At 43.3% G+C, this 12,666-nt stretch overlaps 2 protein-coding genes across 2 annotated transcripts; both read right to left on the reverse strand.

Annotated features, from left to right (window-relative positions):
* Positions 1–2,584: 2,584 nt before the first annotated feature.
* LOC118678530 (olfactory receptor 149-like) lies at positions 2,585–3,520 on the reverse strand. Its single transcript, XM_036354337.1, has one exon. It carries the CDS (start codon positions 3,518–3,520, stop codon positions 2,585–2,587), a length of 936 nt encoding a protein of 311 aa, XP_036210230.1.
* A 4,873-nt stretch (positions 3,521–8,393) lies between these two features.
* LOC118678649 (olfactory receptor 149-like) lies at positions 8,394–12,366 on the reverse strand. The gene has a single exon (XM_036354485.1). It carries the CDS (start codon positions 10,151–10,153, stop codon positions 9,218–9,220), a length of 936 nt encoding a protein of 311 aa, XP_036210378.1. The 5' UTR covers positions 10,154–12,366; the 3' UTR covers positions 8,394–9,217.
* Between the last annotated feature and the right edge of the window lie 300 nt (positions 12,367–12,666).

The raw sequence follows: 12,666 nt of genomic DNA on the forward strand, positions 1-12,666 counted from the left end.
GGGTTTGCAGTCAAAGAGCAGCAGAGATAGAGTATGGTCTCCAAATGCCTGAAGGGCTGGCGGAAACTGGAAAAGCACTATTCTATGTGGAGACTCGGAACTGTGGGAAGACCTGGTAGTAACACATTGATTTTCAATGTAGATAGAAAATATTTAATTATTAGATGCACATCTACATGTACATCAGTGAAGTAAGCAACCTTGTGAGGTAGCTAGCTCTTGGAAGGTGTAGAGAGAATCATCCTTCTGGTATGTAATTAAGGATATTCTCACTTTAAATAAATATGTTTAAAATTCTTACTAATTCTGAAATTTATAATTTCATCTATACTGTAAAAGTTTTCAATGACACTGACCTAACATAACAAGAGGATAATTTAATTTCATGATGATAATTCAATTAAACCTTATTAACAATAATCATGTACCAGTATATGACCATAGTGGTTACAATGGTAGCCATTAAAATCCAAAAACTTTATGAACACTTTAAAAAAATTTTTTTAATTTATTTTTATTGATTTCAGGGAGGAAGGGATTAGAGAGAGATAGAAACATCAATGATGAGAGAGATGGTTGCCTCCTACACGTGCCCCCTGCTGGAATCAAGAACACAACCCAGGCCTGTGTCCTTGACCTGAGTCAAACCTAGGACCTTTAGTCCTCAGGCTGATACTCTATCCACAGAGCCAAACCAGCCAGAGCCAGGTGAAATTAATTTTATTATTCTTACAAGAATGTTCACTCACAGATGGTAAATAGTTGAGATACCCACTCAAGGAATTATGTCTCATTCCCACAAACCCAACAAAAAAATATTGAGATGCTTCTCCCTATAAACATTTCTCCCTATAAAAGCCATTCTATATGGGGTATGTATGTGGGGGGAAGACAGAACAAACAAAAGCATTTAACCATCAACACCTCTTTTGTGAGGTCCCTCCACAGCCCAGAAAAAAATATTCCATATTCCCTGCCATATATCACATCTTTATCATGGGATGTCAGCTGCACATTTGTGTCTTTTCTCAGGCAGACTATGACTCACTCTGCTAGGATCACCTCTTCTTCATCTTTGCATTCCCGACCCATAGCACAAAGTTTCTCACCAAATGACCTCTGTCTGAGTGAAAATGAAAAGGAACTGGATCGCATCTTTTATTCTTAAAAAACTGTTCTATTTGGACCATCTGAGCAGCTCCCACCAGGAAATTAAGGAATGGGAGGAGATCTTCAGGTGGACTTAGGCTCCAGCAGGGACCCACGACATGTGAAATAACTAGAGATGCATTGCCACCTCCTTCTCAAGCTCTTGTTTCCTGAGAAACAAGGAGAATCAGGCTGAGAAGGCTTGGAGGCATGTAAGACAAGGGGCAGGAGGGAGTCTGTCTCCCCTGCAGGAGCATGTGCTGGCTCCCCACACTGGTTGGAGGCACAGGCACAGCAGTGCTGGTAGGCCTGGCAGATTCCTGGGTTGCTCTCTGATGCTGAGAAGGACAGACAAACTGGTCTCCACCCCTGTCCCTTCCTTTCCCATCATCCTCTTCTCAGTTTCCTTCCCTCTCAACTTCACTATGAGAATAAATTGCAATAGTTTATTCCACATGCCTCAAGTGTGCTAGGATTCTCAATGAATTCCAGTCATAAACACAATAGCGCACTGCATTGGAACAGCGCATTATTGTTCTTCTTAGCGTATTTCAGCCAAAAGAGAGAGAGAGAGAGAGAGAGAGAGAGAGAGAAAGAGAGAGAGATGAAGGAATGGGGAACAATGTCACACCTTTTCACTGAAACGGAAACCAGACACAAACAATGACCGCTTGAACCCAGAATGGCCCCCTGGTTGGACTGAGAAACCCAAAGCCAAGTCCGGATTTTCTAATGTGGCATCAGATCACAGTCACCATCCCACGAATTTCCCCACCTGCCCTTCCCACATTCTCATTGCCATGCTGCACCTCTACATGTAAATAAACTTGATACAGCCAGGGCCTGCTTCCAGGTCAAAACCCAACACATAGAGTTTCTGGGTGACAGCAGGCCACCAGTGCCTTTGCTTCACTCAGAAGAAACTTGTCTCAGGCCCCTGCTACAAGTCATTCTCTTTACACAACTCCATTTTTTTACAACAATGTGTAGACCAATACAATGAGGGTTTATTCAGTTCAGGCATTTGAGGAGACAATAACGCAGCCAGGATAGAGTGTCAGGGTGAGGAGGACAAAGAAGAGGACAAAAGGGTGCAGGTGGACAAAGAAAATAAAGCTTGAGAAGCAGAAGGTGCAGGTTATTCTGCCTGCTGTGGCAGGCTCCTTTCCACCTCATCAGCAATATGATGTCCTGGAGAAAGCACAGGCCCCAGACTCAGAAAGCCAGCCAAGAGGTAGAAGTCATTCTGCCATCAGTCCTTACATATGCTTCACGTTCAACCCACTTGAACTCTTTGAATCCTAGTGCCCATATTGTACAATGGAGGCAAATCCTAATATCTGGACTCTCCCATTTAAAGAGATATTTGTGAGAAGCATATTAAAATAGTTTATAACTTGTAATTGTACTTCAATTGTTGGCTACTGTTCTTTCACTACAAGTGCTCAGGAAGAAAGCCCAGTTGATGCAGGACTTTCCTCAGAGATGATTTTACCTCCTTGTTCCTGAGGCTGTAGATCAAGGGGTTCAGCATAGGGGTGACCAGGTTATTCAGAACCTGAACCGTTGCATCCAGCCAGGGATCTGGTGTTGGTCTTAAGTAGATGAGGACCACTGGCATGAAGGAAAGTAGGATGGCAGTGAGGTGGGCGCTGCAGGTGGAGAAGGCTCGCTGTTGGCCCTCAGCGGAGCGGATCTGCAGGATGGAGTAGACAATGCGGCTGTAGGAGGCGAGGATGAGAAGAAAGCAGCTGAGGGGCATGAGGCCCACACTGATGAACCCCACCATCTCCAGGGCTGCGGTGTCCGCACAAGCCAGCTTCAGCATCACGGGGATGTCACAGAAGAAGTAGTCCACCTCATTGGGGCCACAGTAGGGTAACTGGAAGGTGAGAGTGGTTAGAAAGGTGGCCTGAACACAGCCAAAAAACGAGGTCCCCGAGGCCAGGATGGCACACACCCTGGGGCTCATGATCACCTGGTAGCGTAGAGGGTGACAGATGGCCACAAAGCGGTCATAGGCCATCACCGTGTACAGGAAGCACTCGGTGCAGCCCAGGAAATGGTAAAAGAAGAGCTGGGACACGCAGCCGGCATAGGAGATGGCTCGGCTGTACCCTGAGAGGTAGAAGAGCATCTTGGGGGAGCTCACAGAAGGGAAAAATATGTCACACACAGACAGCTCACACAAGAAGAAATACATGGGGGTGTGCAGTCGAGCGGAGGAGGCAATGGCCAGCAGGATGAGCAGGTTTCCCACAAGAGTGAAGACGTAGAAGGTCAAAAACAGGACAAAGAGCACGGTCTCCAGATCCTCTGTGTGTGGGATGCCCAGCAGGATGAACTCGGTCACCACTGAGGCATTCCTCATGGCTCAGGTCAGGCCTTTGAAAGGGACTCGAGACACCAAAGTCTGAACACCAATAGCATATTACCAAGCTGCTTGCTGAGGAGAGCTTTGGCTGTGTTTTTAACAAGCAGAACCCAGCCCTGCTAGGAATGGCAATGTCTGTATAAAACTTCGAGTTAGTAAGACATGCTTATGATAGAGCCACAGTCTATCCAACCCCTGGAAGGAATGTGTGTGTGGAGTCTGGTGGCTGTCTTGGATGACAAGGCCAGGAGTTAAAGTATATTCAGAACATTCTCTTGTGAAGCGGGAAACCTTTTTACAGTTCTTTAATTCATGGATTTACTCCCTTCAGGCATATTTCTATTTGGAACTGTCACAATATCTCTGAGCAACAAACTCGTACTCTTTAATACCCGCTGAAAAATATCAGGAAAAGAAATGGCATTAGAAATCAGAACACTTCATTTAAACCCTGGTTTTGCCACTTATTAGCTGTACTCCTTTAAATAAGTCATACAATGTTTTTAGAGACATAGTTCTATTACCTATAAAATAAAAATCATAATGATCATAAAACAACAAAAATACCCTAGCACAATAATAAAGTGTCTAAAATGTCTGTGAAAATACTTGGCAAAAAAAAAAAAAAAATCCAAATGAAAAGATTTCCTTTCTTTTATCTTAAAATTTCTTTATGTGCTTTTCTTTAATGTTGGTAGTGTATAATTATTTGCAAATAGGTGCCTTATTAAACAACACTATTGAATAACCTTAGATCATATCATTTCCAGATTATATCCTCCCCGGAACTGGGAGATTTAATATTTCCAAATATATCAGGAGATGCTGCTCTGGTTTTTCTAGTCCTTTTAACATTTTCTAAGAGCATTTGAGGAAAATTTGAGATGCTATGTAAAAGAAATAGTAGCAGCAAGGAAGGCACCGAATTCATGTTCCTGTGATGAAGAAAGAAATACTGGGACCATAGGTAGAAGGTCAAAGAACAGCTCTACTGAGGAAGATGCAGCAAGTCAAGAGCAGGACATAGGGTCTGGCAGCATGGAGATCTCCTCCTCTGATAACACATACCAATACGAATACGAATACGAATACGAATACCAATACCAAAACCAATACCAATACCAATACCAATACCAATACCAATACTTATGCTACATAGGTGCATGCAATGATTTGTATGTTATTTAATGACTATTTGCTGTGTACCACGGACTGGGCTTAACACTTTAAAAATATGACAGGTTTTAAAAATAAACCTGTAAGAAGAAACTATGACTACTATTGCCATCTACCAATCAGGAAACAAAACCTACAAAAAGCAAGTTGCCTACAATGACAAAGAAGGTCATGGCACAGCTAAGACAAATCTTTTTCATGCTATTGTCCACGCCCTTCACCACCAGGAACACTGCCTTCTGTTTGCCTGTCTTTTTAAGGACAGCCTGTCCCATCGTTAGGCAAGGATACCCTTCTAGATGGGTTGGTATCATCATTTCATACTAAGGTAGGAAAGGGATCCCATTTGACTTCTTCCTGGTCATTTCCAGGCTTGACATTAGAGCACAGCCAGTTAACATCTAATTTAGTTTTTAAAATCACACAACGGGCTTATGTCTTACCTTTGACACTATACCTGAATATCAACCCCAATGTGGGAACTTGGAAGTTAAAGAGACACATTCACCATGCGGATTCCAATCATAACCTGTGGCAGGTGCCACTTCAACACATATCTAAATAGAATGGCCACGCCAAAATGAGTAACTCACCTATCGCCCTAGAACTGAGCAAAACCCAAGATGGCAAAGAGAGAAACAGTGGCATTATGGAGGGGAAATGCTGCTGACCACGGCCTTCTTGTTCCTACTTCTAGCCACATGAGCACTATCTCTGAGCCGTGCAAATTTCTGTTCAATCTGGATCATCAGTTCCAGATCAGCAAAGGCTGTCCGAGGCCTATGATCAGACATCTTGACACTGGATGATGCTATAAGAAGGCCTTTCTAGGAAAAAGAAGTCTGCAAGGACCAGGAAGGACCCTCTGTGTGGAGCTGGAGCTCATTGTCATATAAGAGCTGCAGTGTGGACGCTCTCACCATCTACCTGAGAGCACAGTCAAGTTTTCCAGTGTGGTTATGAGACCTGACAGTTACTGCTTCTCGGCAGAGCACAGAGTGCTCCAGCTAAAGGCGTGTCAGGTCTCCTTCTATAAAGAATCGAGTCTCATAGGGTTTGCACCATCAAGACCTGCACGTACTCTCCCTGGATTGCTTCCTTGGAAGTTTTTTCAGACCCCACTTAAGCCCTATTTTGGACTCAATGATGGCTCTGAGGGAGCAATTAGCGTTTGAAACTAATGCATCATCTAGTTATAAGATAATAGTAATGAGATTATCAGATAGGGTGCAGTCAAGTGGGCAATATCTCTATCTCTCCAAGATAGTTTGCATGGTAGGAGCACCAGTGCTAACATTTGATCACCTGTAGAGCTACCCCCTTTTTGTGTGTTTTCTTTCATACCTTCAAGCCTTTGCTTGTGATGTCATGTGTCTCATCGGTCTGGGAATTATGTATATATCCAGATGACTCCACACTTACCTCTCCTAAGTATCACTATTCAAGACAGAAATCTAATTAGTGAATAGCTACTCATCATGTGTCAACTATTATGTGTGCTTTAAGTCATTTTTAAAGAGAAATAGTCACATAGTAGGCACATTCATAGGTGAAAGGGGGTATAAATGATCTCAAAAGGAAAATTATGGACAAAATAGCCCATATTCCATTAATTATTTATTGATCAGCACTTATCATGTGCTAAGTATTATGCTAAATTTTAAAAGTAGTTGTTACATTGAACCTCCAAAATAAACTTTATAATGTAGGTGGTATTATTCTACAAAAAAACTGAGAAACAGAATAAATAACTTCATATGACATAACTAGAAACTGACTGGCGCTTTATTTTCAAAGTCATATTGTTTTTAGGCAATATCTCATCAATTCCCAGAGATTTGGGATTGCAGTCAAAGAGCAGCAGAGATAGAGTATGGTCTCCAAATGCCTGAAGGGCTGGCGGAAACTGGAAAAGCACTATTCTATGTGGAGACTCAGGAACTGTGGGAAGACCTGGTAGTAACACATTGATTTTCAATGTAGATAGAAAATATTTAATTATTAGATGCACATCTACATGTACATCAGTGAAATAAGCAACCTTGTGAGGTAGCTAGCTCTTGGAAGGTGTAGAGAGAATCATCCTTCTGGTATGTAATTAAGGATATTCTCACTTTAAATAAATATGTTTAAAATTCTTACTAATTCTGAAATTTTATAATTTCATCTATACTGTAAAAGTTTTCAATGACACTGACCTAACATAACAAGAGGATAATTTAATTTCATGATGATAATTCAATTAAACCTTATTAACAATAGATCATGTACCAGTATATGACCATAGTGGTTACAATGGTAGCCATTAAAATCCAAAAACTTTATGAACACTTTAAAAAAATTTTTTTAATTTATTTTTATTGATTTCAGGGAGGAAGGGATTAGAGAGAGATAGAAACATCAATGATGAGAGAGATTGGTTGCCTCCTACACGTGCCCCCTGCTGGAATCAAGAACACAACCCAGGCCTGTGTCCTTGACCTGAGTCAAACCTAGGACCTTTAGTCCTCAGGCTGATACTCTATCCACAGAGCCAAACCAGCCAGAGCCAGGTGAAATTAATTTTATTATTCTTACAAGAATGTTCACTCACAGATGGTAAATAGTTGAGATACCCACTCAAGGAATTATGTCTCATTCCCACAAACCCAACAAAAAAAATATTGAGATGCTTCTCCCTATAAAACATTTCTCCCTATAAAAGCCATTCTATATGGGGTATGTATGTGGGGGGAAGACAGAACAAACAAAAGCATTTAACCCTCAACACCTCTTTTGTGAGGTCCCTCCACAGCCCAGAAAAAAATATTCCATATTCCCTGCCATATTTCACATCTTTCTCATGGGATGTCAGCTGCACATTTGTGTCTTTTCTCAGGCAGACTATGACTCACTCTGCTAGGATCACCTCTTCTTCATCTTTGCATTCCCGACCCATAGCACAAAATTTCTCACCAAATGACCTCTGTCTGAGTGAAAATGAAAAGGAACTGGATCGCATCTTTTATTCTTAAAAAACTGTTCTATTTGGACCATCTGAGCAGCTCCCACCAGGAAATTAAGGAATGGGAGGAGATCTTCAGGTGGACTTAGGCTCCAGCAGGGACCCACGACATGTGAAATAACTAGAGATGCATTGCCACCTCCTTCTTCAAGCTCTTGTTTCCTGAGAAACAAGGAGAATCAGGCTGAGAAGGCTTGGAGGCATGTAAGACAAGGGGCAGGAGGGAGTCTGTCTCCCCTGCAGGAGCATGTGCTGGCTCCCCACACTGGTTGGAGGCACAGGCACAGCAGTGCTGGTAGGCCTGGCAGATTCCTGGGTTGCTCTCTGATGCTGAGAAGGACAGACAAACTGGTCTCCACCCCTGTCCCTTCCTTTCCCATCATCCTCTTCTCAGTTTCCTTCCCTCTCAACTTCACTATGAGAATAAATTGCAATAGTTTATTCCACATGCCTCAAGTGTGCTAGGACTCTCAATGAATTCCAGTCATAAACACAATAGTGCACTGCATTGGAACAGCGCATTATTGTTCTTCTTAGCGTATTTCAGCCAAAAGAAGAAGAAAGGAGAGAGAGAGAGAGAGAGAGAGAGAGAGAGAGAGAGAGAGAGAGAGAGAGAGAGAGAGAGAGAAAGAGAGAGAGAGAGAGAGAGAGAGAGAGAGAGAGAGAGAGAGAGAGAGAGAGATATGAAGGAATGGGGAACAATGTCACACCTTTTCACTGAAACGGAAACCAGACACAAATAATGACCGCTTGAACCCAGAATGGGCCCCTGGTTGGACTGAGAAACGCAAAGCCAAGTCCAGATTTTCTAATGTGGCATCAGATCACAGTCACCATCCCATGAATTTCCCCACCTGCCCTTCCCACATTCTCATTGCCATGCTGCACCTCTACATGTAAATAAACTTGATACAGCCAGGGCCTACTTCCAGGTCAAAACCCAACACATAGAGTTTCTGTGTGACAGCAGGCCACCAGTGCCTTTGCTTCACTCAGAAGAAACTTGCCTCAGGTCCCTGCTACAAGTCATTCTCTTTCCACAACTCCATTTTTTCACAACAATATGCAGACCAATACAATGAGTGTTTATTCAGTTCAGGCATTTGAGGAGACAATAACGCAGCCAGGATAGAGTGTCAGGGTGAGGAGGACAAAGAAGAGGACAAAAGGGTGCAGGTGGACAAAGAAAATAAAGCTTGAGAAGCAGAAGGTGCAGGTTATTCTGCCTGCTGTGGTAGGCTCCTTTCCACCTCATCAGCAATATGATGTCCTGGAGAAAGCACAGGCCCCAGACTCAGAAAGCCAGCCAAGAGGTAGAAGTCATTCTGCCATCAGTCCTTACATATGCTTCACGTTCAACCCACTTGAACTCTTTGAATCCTAGTGCCCATATTATACAATGGAGGCAAATCCTAATATCTGGACTCTCCCATTTAAAAAGATATTTGTGAGGTGCATATAAAAATAGTTTATAAGTTGCATGTGCACTTCACTTGTTGGCTACTGTTCTTTCACTACAAGTGCTCAGGAAGAAAGCCCAGTTGATGCAGGACTTTCCTCAGAGATGATTTTACCTCCTTGTTCCTGAGGCTGTAGATCAAGGGGTTCAGCATGGGGGTGACCAGGTTATTCAGAACCTGAACCGTTGCATCCAGCCAGGGGCTTGGCGTTGGCCTTAAGTAGATGAAGATCACTGGCATGTAGAAAAGTAGGATGGCAGTGAGGTGGGCGCTGCAGGTGGAGAAGGCATGGCGTTGGCCCTCGGCGGAGCGGATCTGCAGGATGGAGTAGACAATGCGGCTGTAGGAGGCGAGGATGAGAAGAAAGCAGCTGAGGGGCATGAGGCCCACACTGATGAACCCCACCATCTCCAGGGCTGCGGTGTCCGCACAAGCCAGCTTCAGCATCACGGGGATGTCACAGAAGAAGTAGTCCACCTCATTGGGGCCACAGTAGGGTAACTGGAAGGTGAGAGTGCTTAGTAAGGTGGCATGAACACAGCCAAAAAACGAGGTCCCCGAGGCCAGGATGGCACACACCCTGGGGCTCATGATCACCTGGTAGCGTAGAGGGTGACAGATGGCCACAAAACGGTCATAGGCCATCACCGTGTACAGGAAGCACTCGGTGCCACCCAGGAAATGGTAAAAGAAGAGCTGGGACACGCAGCCGGCATAGGAGATGGCTCGGCTGTACCCTGAGAGGTAGAAGAGCATCTTGGGGGAGCTCACAGAAGGGAAAAATATGTCACACACAGACAGCTCACACAAGAAGAAATACATGGGGGTGTGCAGTCGAGCGGAGGAGGCAATGGCCAGCAGGATGAGCAGGTTTCCCACAAGAGTGAAGACGTAGAAGGTCAAAAACAGGACAAAGAGCACGGTCTCCAGATCCTCTGTGTGTGGGATGCCCAGCAGGATGAACTCGGTCACCACTGAGGCATTCCTCATGGCTCTGGCCAGACCTTGGAAAGGAACTTGAGACACTACTGTGTGAACACCAATAGCAAATTATCGAGCTGCTTGCTGAGGAGAGCTTTGGCTGTGTTTTTAACAAGCAGAACCCAGCCCTCCTAGGAATGGCAATGTCTGTATAAAACTTTGAGTTAGTAAGAGATGCTTATGTTAGAGCCACATCCTATCCAACCCCGGGAAGGAATGTGTATGTGGAGACAGGTGGCTGTCTTGGATGAGAAGGCCAGGAGTTTAAAGTATATTCAAAACATTCTCCTGTGAAGTGGGAAACCTTTTTATAGTTTTTTAATTCACAGATTTACTCTCTTTAGGCATATTTTGAACTGTCACAATATCTCTGAGCAACAAACTCGTACTCTTTAATACCCGCTGAAAAATATCAGGAAAAGAAATGGCATTAGAAATCAGAACACTTCATTTAAACCCCGGTTTCACTGTACTCATTTACATAATTTATACAACATTTTTCATTGGCATAGTTGCATTACCTATGAAATAAAAATCATAATTATCATAACTGGAACAGGAACAACAAAAACACCCTCATTCAATAGTAAAGTTTCTGAAATGTCTATGAAAATATTTGGCAAAAAAAAAAATCCAAATGAAAAGATTTCCTTTCTTTTATCTTAAAAGTTATTTCTTTACATGCTTTTCTTTAATGCTGGTTGTGTATAATGATTTTCAAAAAGATGCCTTATTTAACAACACTATTGAATAGACTTAGAACATATCATTTCAAGATTATTTCCTCCCAGAAGCGGGAGGTTTAATATTTCCAAATTTATCAGGAGATGCTACTCTGGTTTTTCTGGTCCTTTTAACATTTTCTTGGTGCATTTGAGGCAAATCTGAAATGCTATGTAAAAGAAATAGTAGCAGCAAGGAAGGCACCAAATTCATGTTCCTGTGATGAAGAAATAAATACTGGGACCCATAGGCAGAAGGTCAAAGAACAGCTCTACTGAGGAAGGTTCAGCAAGTCAAGAGCAGGACATAGGGTCTGGCAGCATGGAGATCTCCTCCTCTGACAACACATACTAATACCAATACTAATACCAATACTAATGCTACATAGGTGCATGCATTGATATGTATGTCATTTAATGACTATTTCCTGTGTAGCACGGATTGGGCTTAACACTTTAAAAAATATGACACGTTTTAAAAATAAACCTGTAAGAAGAAACTATTACTACTATTGCCATCTACAAATCAGGAAACAAAAATTAGAAAAAGTAAGCAAATTGCCAACATTTACAAAGCAAGCCCATGACACAGCTATTTCATGCTATTGTCCACGCCCTTCACCACCAGGAACACTGCCTTCTGTTTGCCTGTCTTTTTAAGGACAGCCTGTCCCATCGTTAGGCAAGGATACCCTTCTAGATGGGTTGGCATCGTCATTTCATACTTAGGTAGGAAAGGGATCCCATTTGACTTCTTCCTGGTCATTTCCAGGCTTGACATTAGAGCACAGCCAGTTAACATCTAATTTAGTTTTTAAAATCACACAACGGGCTTATGTCTTACCTTTGACACTACACCTGAATATTAACCCCAATGTGGGAACTTGGAAGTTAAAGAGACACATTCACCATGCGGATTCCAATCATAACCTGTGGCAGGTGCCACTTAAACACATATTTATATAGAATGGCCATGCCAAAATGAGTAACTCACCTATTGCTCCAGAACTGAGCAAAAGCCAAGATGGAAAAAAGAGAGAAACAGTGGCATTATGGAGAAGAAATGCTACTGACCACAGCCTTCTTGCTACTAATTCTAGGCACACATGAGCACTATCTCTGAGCCGTGCAGATTTCTGTTCAATATGGAGCATCTGTCACAGGTCAGGGAAGGCTGTCAGTGGTCTTTGATCCTTTCCTATGATCAGACACCTTGGTATTGGATGATTTTATAAGAAGGCCATTCTAGGAAAAAGAAGTTGGCAAGGACCAGGAAGGACCCTGTGTGTGGGGCTGGAGCTCATATATATATATGAAAGCCTAAGCAACCACTATGACCCAACAACCGGAATGACCAGAACAACTGGCTGACCAGCCCATAGCTATGAAGTGCACTGACACAGACTTTGTTGCTGGGCCCTGACAGTCCTGAATCTGGTTCACCTGCACCCTGGACCCAGATAGGAGGGAGGAGGGAGCCCAATTACTCATGGAACTGGCCGTTGGTTAGCTTGCTGCTGGGGCCATCCTTCCGCGGTCCCTCCCCAAAGCTGCCAGCCCCTCTCCCCATCGGCCCCAATCACCAGCCAGGCTGAGGGACCCCACCTGTACACGAATTCGTGTACTAGGCCTCTAGTAGTCATATAAGAGCCGCAGTGTGGACATTCTCACAGGCTACCTGAGAGCACAGTCAAATTTTCCAAAGTGTGGTTATGAGACCTGTCAGTTACTGCTTCTCGGCAGAGCACAGAGTGCTCCAGCTAAAGGTGTGTCAGGTCTCCTACTTATAAAGAGTTGAGT

The sequence above is a fragment of the Myotis myotis genome, unplaced genomic scaffold (assembly GCF_014108235.1).
Source record: "Myotis myotis isolate mMyoMyo1 unplaced genomic scaffold, mMyoMyo1.p scaffold_m19_p_20, whole genome shotgun sequence".
Taxonomy (NCBI): Eukaryota; Metazoa; Chordata; class Mammalia; order Chiroptera; family Vespertilionidae; genus Myotis; species Myotis myotis.

Coding starts and splice junctions, on each gene's coding strand:
- LOC118678649 (XM_036354485.1), bottom strand. CDS start 10,153: ATGAGGAATGCCTCAGTGGTGACCGAGTTCATCCTGCTGGGCATCCCA.
- LOC118678530 (XM_036354337.1), bottom strand. CDS start 3,520: ATGAGGAATGCCTCAGTGGTGACCGAGTTCATCCTGCTGGGCATCCCA.